Source organism: Garra rufa, chromosome 15 (genome assembly GCF_049309525.1).
Source record: "Garra rufa chromosome 15, GarRuf1.0, whole genome shotgun sequence".
Lineage (NCBI taxonomy): Eukaryota > Metazoa > Chordata > Actinopteri > Cypriniformes > Cyprinidae > Garra > Garra rufa.
In genome coordinates this window covers 6774240-6783759 of record NC_133375.1, presented here as the reverse complement: position 1 = coordinate 6783759, position 9520 = coordinate 6774240, and the positions used below count along the sequence as shown (strand labels likewise).

Here is a 9520-nt window from a genome sequence, read left to right as displayed (position 1 = left end):
GTCCTCCTGCTTGGCTTCAACTACTGGGTCTCAAACTCAAGAAACGTCGAGCTGCAGGTTTGACACTCTGTGTTTAGATGTAGTCTGTGGCAAGTGGTGGAGAGAGTGGCTGTTAGCTGTAATTTGCTTCGTGTTGTTCTCCAGAGCAGGATATTGGAGATGGAGAGTCGCATAAGGCAGCTGGCTGCAGACAGAGACCGAGAGCAACAGAGCAAGCTGAAGGCCGAGGAGGAGACGCGCAGACAGAACGAGCAGCTGGAGTTATTGGAGGAATCGCACCAGAGACAGCAGGAGAAATCTCTCAGCACATGGAAACAAGAAAGAGTATGAAAACACTCATCCTGCACTCACTCACAGCAGTACAAGGGGAGATAGTATTCAGGCAGTTCCTCCACTATTTAAAGTAACTAAATAATAAAATTTATTTAAAAATTTCATTAATAAATAAATCAGCATATTAGAATGATTTCTGAAGAATCATGTGACACAGAAGACGTAAAGATGCTGAAAATTCAGATTGGCATCAGATGAAAGAAAAACATTTACCAGGGTGTCCGTGGGGTCTTAAAAAGTATTAAAAGTTGATAAATCAATTATGAGAAAATTAAGGCCCTTAAAAGGTATTAAAAAGTCTTAATCACGTTTTTACGAGGTCTTAAATTTTGTTCAAGCGTTGTCCAAAGTGTTTGACTCCAAAAGAGCATAAATATATTTATTTTCCTCCTAATATTACCAACGGCGTGCTCGATCCACGCGATTGGTTCGTCCGGGTGATGTCACGTAATTTGCGACAAACGCGGGAAGGTGATGTGACGCCCTCCACATGTAGCGAAACAGACGGCAAAATGGGAAAATATAAGTTTGCGTACTCCTGGTTTAAACAGTGGCTGAAGCCTGTCGCTGAAACAACCGCGAGGCCTACTGTACGTATTGTAAAAAGAAAATTAGTATATCGTCGATGGGCATTATCTGAGTTCTGTTGCATGGTTGTGCTCCATTGATTTAACTACAACCGTTTATTAACAACAGTTTATTAAGTTAAAGGTTTGATACTGATTAGAACTTGTAGTGGCAATGAGGTCCTAAAATATTCTGAGAAGGTCTTTAAAAAGTTATTGAAATTACCTTTAAGATTCCTGCATATACCCTGTTTTAGAATGTTAAAATAGGAAACATTTCTTTTTAATTCTAATAGTATTTCACAGTATTAGTGTTGTAACTATATTGTTGAGGGCTCTATTCTCTTTTCTTGTTAGGAGCGCAGTCAAAATTTCAGGAGCACATTCTAAATAATAATCAACAAATCTGCTAAAAAAATAAAATGATATACAGGGCATTTTGTTTTTACCTTTTTATATGTTTAATGAGGCTCAGAGGTGGATCAAATTGATAGTCATGTTGAGATTTTAAATACAAAATTTTGAATACAGAAATATTAAATGATTTAAATAACTGAAAAGATCCGCCAGCAGGTGGCAGCAAGACACTGATTTAATTACTGAATCATATCATTCATTTGATTCGTTCGAACGGCTGGTTCATTCAGGAATAAAGCAAGTGTTTGTCTTTATGAATGGAAAATATCGAATCATTTCACTAGATTCGTTTAAAAATTCACGTTCATTCATAAACGAAACGCCGCCGTGTTTGAGTGGAGATGCGCAGCAGCTCAGTTGCGACTGGTTTAAGACTACTTTTGACGACGAAATAGAGCAAAATCAGGCAATAGTGTTATAGTCAGACAATGTAAGTCACTTAATAATAACTTGTTTATTTAACTGTTGTATTAAATCAATGTCTCATTTACAAACTCCCTTAAAAATTGTTAAAAGCTGTCACTCATCTTAGTTTGCGATCTCACAAAGCTCTATTATAATCAACAAAGCTCTCTATACTGCACAATCAGTCTCTTATTTACACTCTCTCTACACTTTGTTTATGGATTTGTGAGATATGTCTGTGATACATCACTCAACGTTGCAAAAACACATAGAAAACTTTGAAGCTCCCCTGAGCGCAAACACAAATATGCTGATCGGGTCAGTCGCACATGGTGCTCCTAAATATTATTTCATAGTCGCATGTAGTAGTGTTCAGTCGCAAATGCGAGTGGTTGCACTGTAGAGCCCTGTTGTTAATCAAATAAAGCAGCCTTGTTTTTTCTCTTTTGGTGAACACAAAAGAAGATCTTTGAAATATCTTCTTGTATGTTCAACAGAAGAAAGAAATTCATTCCAGTTTTTCATTTTGGTCAGGCTATTCATTTAAGGATTAAGATTTTTTTTAATTTGTACTTGAGCATAACTCTCAAAAAAATTATTAATTATAAAAATGCCTATGGAGTTTTTTTTTTTTGGCACTCTTGACATTTCCAATTCTAGAAATCACACTTTTAAAACCAGTGGCCTATTATGTATAGCTAATTTCAGGTAGGGTAAGCTTAGTTTAAGCATTGTTCATGGCCATAAGCTACATGACTAACCTGTTCTGGAGCAGGTTTTTCGTTGAGTAAGAGATCGGAAACAAAAACTGGACCAATTAGCTGTGAGCAAAGTGACATAGAGCTGACGCAAGTCGCTTTCCCTATATCTCATGAACCAATTGAAAGTATTTTAAAGCCTTTGGTGTTAATGTAATTGCAAAATTTGCAACAATTTAAACAGATGCTTGAAGTCGTACAACTGGAACCCTAGTTATGTAACAGAAATGTTACGTGAGCATCAGGTATCGATGTAAAAAAAAGAAAAATCACAGTAAATTTTAAATCACAGAAATAAATGACATTTTTAAACTTATTCACATAGAAAAGTTATTTTAAATATTAAAAAAATATTTCACTGTTTTTGCTGTACTTTGGATCACATGACTGGTAGTGTAGTATAGGTAAAATCACACATTCAAAATGAAACTACTTCATATATCCAGGTTTTCCCAGACATGGTTCTTCAAAGGAACAAAAAAGGGTTGTTGGAGGATAAATTAAAACATGTTTAGTTGTTTCTTATTTTTTAATGCTAATTCATAATATCTCATGAACCAACTAAAAGAATTTTAGAGCCTTTTGTGTTAATTTCATTGCAAAATTTGCCTTTAACAGATCCTTCCAGTTGTACAAACAGGAACACTAGAGGGTGCTATAGGGTTATGGAACAGAAATGCAATGTGAGCATCAGGTAGTGATGCTAAAAAAAGTTTTCTAGGTAGGCGTCTGTGCTCTAATATAAAAGTAATAATATAATATAATAAAATAATTATAGTTAAAACGTTAATATAATTAATAGTTATTTATTTTTTTACCAGATAAAATATTAGCAAATAGCTTGGTATATCTACACTAACAGACAAAAGTTTTTAATGAATAGTTTTTTGTTTTTTTTTAATGATTCTCTCCTGCTTACCAGGCTGGTTTTTATTTGATCCAAAATACAGCAAAAGCAGTAATATTGTGAAAATGTGTTTACTATTTAAAATAATTGCTTTCTATTTAAGTATATTTAAAAATGTAGTTTATTCCTTTGATCAAAGCTTTGTTTTACTCCAGTCTTCAGTGTCACATGATCTTTCAGAACACTTTCTAATATTATTATCAATATTTTTTTTTTTTCAGGATTTCAGGACTAAGAGAAAGATCCAAAGATCAGCATTTTTCTGAAATAAAAAGCTTTTGTAACATTATACACTATACCACTCAAAAGCTTGGAGTCAGTATAATTGTTTATTTTGGCGGGAAAGAATACTTTTATTAAGCAAGGATGCTTTAAATTGATCAAAGGTGACATTTATATTGTTACAAAAGATTTCTATTTCTGATAAAAGCTGTTCTTCTGAACTTTCTGTTCATCAAAGAAACTTGAAAAAATTCTACTTAGTTTTTTTTAACATAATAATAATAATAATACTACATGTTTTTTATCAGCAGCAAATCATAATATTAGAAATATTTCTGAAGGATCATGTGACTTGAGTAATGATGCTAAAAAAATCAGCTTTGAAATCACAGAAATAAATTACATTTTTAAACTTATTCAAATAGAAAACAGTTATTTTAAATTGTAAAAATGTTTCAAAATTTTACTGTTTTTGCTGTACTTTTGATCAAATAAATGCAAGCTTGGAGAGCAGAAGAGATTTCTTAAAAAAAAAAAAACATTACAATTATCTTACTGCTCAAAAACTTTTGCAACTTTAAAAAAAAAACAGTTGTTGGGGAATAAATTAAAATATATTTTTTAGTTGTTTCTTGTTTTTAGCTGTATTTTATTTTAATGCTTATTTTGTTTTATTTTAAGTCACCTTGAAAACTTAGCAGCTCACTAGATATTGCTGCAGGTCACAGATGTCAAACTCAGTTCATGGTGGGCCACAGCCCTGCAAAGTTTAGCTTCAACCCTAATTAAACACACCCAATCCAGCTAATCAAGTCTTAAAAAGTACAAGCCTGTTCCTGCTGAGTCACTGTTTCTAATTCTGAAAGTCTTTTCTCTGTCATAGGAGAATCTGAAGCTCAACATTTCCTCCAGTGCTAAAACAGTGCAAGAAATGAAGAGTAAGTGTCTACCTCAATTTGTCCCGTTATATGAGCTTTATTATTCATATCATCTTTCCTTCACATGACTGTTGATTTTCTGTTTCTAGATCGTATGAAGTCATTAATGGAGAATGTTGATAAAATGCAGAGCGATCTGAAGTCCTGTCAAAGTGACATTGACACACTAAGTAACAAAGCCACTGGTGAAAAGTAGGTTAATTCCTCTAATCTACAATACAAAAGACATACAGTTCTTAATCAGTATGATAATTGCTGCATATGTTTTGGGATTTTGCAGGACTGAATGTATCAAACAAATTGAAGCCATGAAAGAGGAATGCAATGTGAAAATTGCAGCTGCCAAACTGGAAAAGCAAAAGACACCTGAAAAGGTTGCTCCACAAAAAAGGATGGCCTAAAAGGGCTCCCTTATATTGATTCTTATTTTTCTGGTGTCTCTTTCCCCTTATCCGCTGACACAAACTCTGTCCTTCACAGAATCCTGATGGTTCCATGCAGAAAGTCAAATCTGATGTTCCTGCTATAAAACTTTCAGATAAAAATGTGGCAGAACCTCCAAAAGTCAAACCAGAAGTGGATGCACAGGATAAAAACGATGCTCACGTCGAAACCAATGAGTTAGTTGTGGAAAAGGATGAAAAAGGTACAAGTTGCCTGCTTAGATCTTCATGTGGTTTCTAGGTGGTTGAGTACTAACTCAAATTCCTTATTTAATGCATATCAGATCACTCAGAAGAGTAATACCAAAGCTCTCCTCAACAAACCCAATGATTTTAGGTAGGGTTGACCATATGTGTCATTTTTCCCGGACACGTCCTGGCCAGGATTTCTATATTGCCTAAAATATCCATGTTTTGGCTTTGTTTGTGCTGTGCAGACGGCTCCTTATGCTTTCTAATTGCTTTCGTGTTACTTTGATGTCAAACACCAATCTGTCTGTGCAGCGCTGCTTCGAACACACACTGCATTTTCTGGAGATTCCACCTTCTCATGTTAAACGTTTGGTTGATTATGTACAATGCATGCATGTTATTGGTCAAACTACTTTTCGATCATTACCTTCAGCAAGAATGAAAACAGGGAAAGTCAAAACAAATCCTGGCTAGGACGTGTCCGGGAAAAATGGCACGTATGGTCACCCTATTTTAAGTTATCTTGCTTGTAGCATCAGTACTGCATTTGACTTTGGGTCTGTAGTCGGACAATTATTCTAAGCAAAACTGTGAAAATGCAGTTTTAGGGTTCCTTAATTTCATTCTTATTCAAGGGGATAAGGGGATATTATTACCTCAGGTAATAAGGCTTGTATGGCTTAAATGGTTACTCCACCACTAAATGAAAATTTTAATCACTCACCCCCAATGTCATTCCAAACCCATAAAAGCTTTGTTCGTCTTCGGAACACAATTTAAGAAATTCTGGATGAAAACCGGAAGCTTTGTGGCTGTGCCATTGACTGCCAAGTAAATAACACTGTCAAGGCCCAGAAAAGTATCAAAGATGTTGTCAAAATAGTTCATCTGCCATCAGTGGTTCAACCATAATTTTACGAAGCTACGAGAACACTTTTTGTACGCAAAGAAAAAGAAAATAACAACTTTATTCAACAATTTGTCTCCTCCACGTCATCATAGCACCATTTTGAATAGTATTCACTGAGCGCAAACAGCATACGCTGTTGTTTCTGTCAGCCCCAACACACAAATACATTTTCTGCATTTATTTACACTTTAATTTGAACGAAAACAGCGTACACTGTTTGCGTCCAGTGGATACTCTCCAATATGGCGCTAAGGTGACGTGGAGGAGACAAATTGTCGAATGAAGTCGTTATTTTTGTTTTCTTTGGGTACAAAAAGTGTTCTCGTAGCTTCATAGAATTATAGTTTTAAAGGGGTCATATAATGTTGCTAAAAAGAGCATTATTTTGTGTATTTAGTATGATGCTGTGTTTATGCAGCTTGAGTTCCAAAAATCATTATTTTCCACATACTGTTTATTACATTATACATTATTGTTGCTCCTCTCTGCCCCACCTTTCTGAAATGCTTTGATTTTTATAAAACTCATCGTTGATGAAGCCAGGTGTTCTCTGATTGGCCAGCTATCCACTGCATTGTGTTTGGCCAAATGTTAGCCCCTAACCATGTTTTGATGCCTTTTGATGCCGTTACGAGGCAGAAACAATAAAACCCATTATAAACAAAGCATTTGTTGCATCCAGTGGGGACATAACTACAGATTATAATGACTCATACTGTCTTTTTACACACTACATTGTGCCGCGCCACATAAACATATCACCATGTCTGAATGTTCAATCGTAGAATGAGAAACAACAAACACTACTCTACGCTAGTACATTCTTTAAATATGAAAACGTACTTACAGGCCGTCAGTCAGAAGCGCAGACTGTCCTTGCAACATTGGAATTGCCCCACTTTATAGCCTTAACACTTTGTGTACAGCTGGCATTGTAGGCTAATCTCCCAGGTTCAGGAAACAGTCCTCCGTGAAATGCACAACACCCACTCGAATATTTGCCTTGTACTGTTCCGGAACAGTGTTGTAAATATAACTTAAACACTGATTTGTAGCTGTGTCCTAATTTGGATGGCCAAACAAAGTACTTTTGCTCTTGCAATGAAATACACTGCTTCTCCACAGTATGGCGACTGTAACACTACTACAGCCGGTAAAAGTTACGCCGCCTTTCTTTCCATATACATATGGGCGGTGTTATGCGAATCTACTCACCCCGTGACATAGAAGTGGGGGCGTGTTTGAACGAGCCATTTAAGAAGGCATGGCTGAATCTTAACTTTTATAATAAATATCTCTTTGGGTTTGAGACTTTAAGCTTTGCAACCTTACAGATCTTTTCTATGCACAAACAGCTTGTAACACTCCAAAGACAAAGGGAAACAAGAAACTGCGTCATATCACCTCTTTAATTTAAAGCATTTTAAGCAGTAGACAAGATAACTTAAAGTACGGCCTCTATTATAGTTATCCTTATAGTTACCAATGAGACTTTTGAACAGGACTTTAGTCTTGCAACTTTCTAACAAGAAACTTCTTAACATTCTGTCTCCTCCTCTAAGATGCCGTGATTTCACAAGATTTACCCATCCCCACCTCCAAACTGACGATTAAGAACGAGACTCTTAACAAACCAGCCAGTGAAGAAGGTCCAGAAGCAGTGGTGGATGTTAAAGAACAGGCTTTAAATCCTGCAGGTAGGGTAACAGAGAAAATCCAGCCATTAAAACACCAAACACACACACAGATTACTGATTTTCTCTGTCTTCATGCAGATACTGTAATGGATGAAGCAGGGATTTTAGACCCAAAGGAAGATGATATGGGGATGGGAGTCGAGAAGGAGGAAGATGTCAAAATCGAGGACAGGAAAGCAGAAGACGCCGCAATTGGGAAGGAAGACGCCATTATGTACGACAATGAGGGCGAGATAGAAAAACAGCTGTCCAAGATTAAAGGTATTAAGGTTACAAACTGCGGAGTGACATTATTATTTATTTTCTGTGTAATTGAAAGTTTAATCTGCATTATTAAATGTCAGAAGTACTTTGCAACAAAATTACAAATGACGCTGTGTTATTACAGATGAAAATCAAGCTGCTGGTCAAGATGTTGAGGATGATGTGGCAAATTATAATGGTGATGAGGACAACCAACCAGAGGCTGAGAATGACAAGCAGGCAGAGCTTGCAGAGATGTAGTTCTTGTTGACAAGATGTGTCTGCTTACAGCAACAATTCCTCCAGCTACAGACTGTCACAGACTCTCATTAGTGGTCATTATGAGCCTCCTAACGTTTGGAGAGGACACCTGCTGTAAAGACTGATTTGTGCTGGGTGAATACTGCACTACTGTGTAATGAAGGATATGAGTTGAAGTCTCATGTCTTACCAGAACAGGCATGGTGAAATTTTTTTTAGTACTGATTTTAAGCTAAACTTGAATGTAACTACTACTCTTACGACATCGGGCCTTTAAATCAGGGGTGCCCAACCCTGTTCCTGAGGGTCTACCTTCCTGCAGACTTTAGTTCCAGCCCTGCTTCAACACAGCTGTCTGTAATTATCAAGAGAGATTAATTAGCTGATTCAGGTGTGTTTGATCAGGGTTGGAGCTGAACTTTGTAGTGTGCTAGATCTCCAGGAACAGGGTTGGGCACCCCTGCTTTGAATCAATGCATCATGGTGAATTTTGCCTCTTAAATGAACAATGCTTTGTTCTTGAACAAAAGCAACAACTGTTCTGTTACACAACCACCTCATCTTGTCTTAACGGTTTTGTGTTCTGTTTTGATGTCTAAACATTTTAGCATCTGAGAAAATGCGTAGGAATATTAGATGTTTAGACTGAAAACACATCACTCATTTAATAACAGTGCAATCCAGTCTTTCATTTGCTGTAAAAAGGTATTTTATGTTTCTGTAAAAATTGCATTATAATTTCTTTTTAACATTTATTGTTGGGAACTGGAATATTTTTTTAAAAATGTATAGGTTTCTTACTGAAATTCTGATCTCATAATAAATATTTTTAGTTGCGCTCCTGCCTATTGTGTGCATTTAATGGGTTAGCAATGGAGATGAGTGATGACTGGCTGTTTGCAGAATGCTAGTGTACTACATACAGTACTGCTGTATATGTTGTATACTGTAATACAGCCTACGTCTATGTTCATTTAGCTGAACAAAGTTCAACCTTGAAAGGAATTCAAAGTCTTTATTCAGTGTAAGCATTATTTTTCAATAGTTAAGTTGTTTGAACAATATGTTGTCTACATATGCAATCTTTAATCATTTTAAATTAGGAAGGCATTGTAATGCCAAAGATGTCTGATATGACCAATTATTTGACAACCGATGTTAGACCAAAATATCTCCAATATGTTCACCTCCCCAATCATTCTTCGTTTGTCAAGTGACAAACGCAATA

The 9520-nt window shown here is 36.0% G+C and overlaps 1 protein-coding gene across 1 annotated transcript; it reads left to right on the top strand.

Moving 5' to 3' along the window:
- The first annotated feature begins 6 nt into the window (after nucleotides 1-6).
- Nucleotides 7-9130, top strand: golm1 (golgi membrane protein 1). Its single transcript, XM_073819648.1, has 9 exons — nucleotides 7-57; nucleotides 145-324; nucleotides 4492-4546; nucleotides 4636-4738; nucleotides 4827-4920; nucleotides 5027-5192; nucleotides 7654-7788; nucleotides 7867-8049; nucleotides 8177-9130. Exons 2-9 carry the CDS (start codon nucleotides 160-162, stop codon nucleotides 8290-8292), a joined length of 1017 nt encoding a protein of 338 aa, XP_073675749.1. The 5' UTR covers nucleotides 7-57; nucleotides 145-159; the 3' UTR covers nucleotides 8293-9130.
- Nucleotides 9131-9520: the final 390 nt, after the last annotated feature.

Bases quoted from the DNA above. Each gene is read 5' to 3' on its own strand.
- golm1 (XM_073819648.1), top strand. From the start codon at position 160: ATGGAGAGTCGCATAAGGCAGCTGGCTGCAGACAGAGACCGAGAGCAA. The intron at 325-4,491 runs GTATGAAAACAC...TCTCTGTCATAG, and splicing joins GCACATGGAAACAAGAAAGA to GAGAATCTGAAGCTCAACAT. The intron at 4,921-5,026 runs GTTGCTCCACAA...TGTCCTTCACAG, and splicing joins AGCAAAAGACACCTGAAAAG to AATCCTGATGGTTCCATGCA.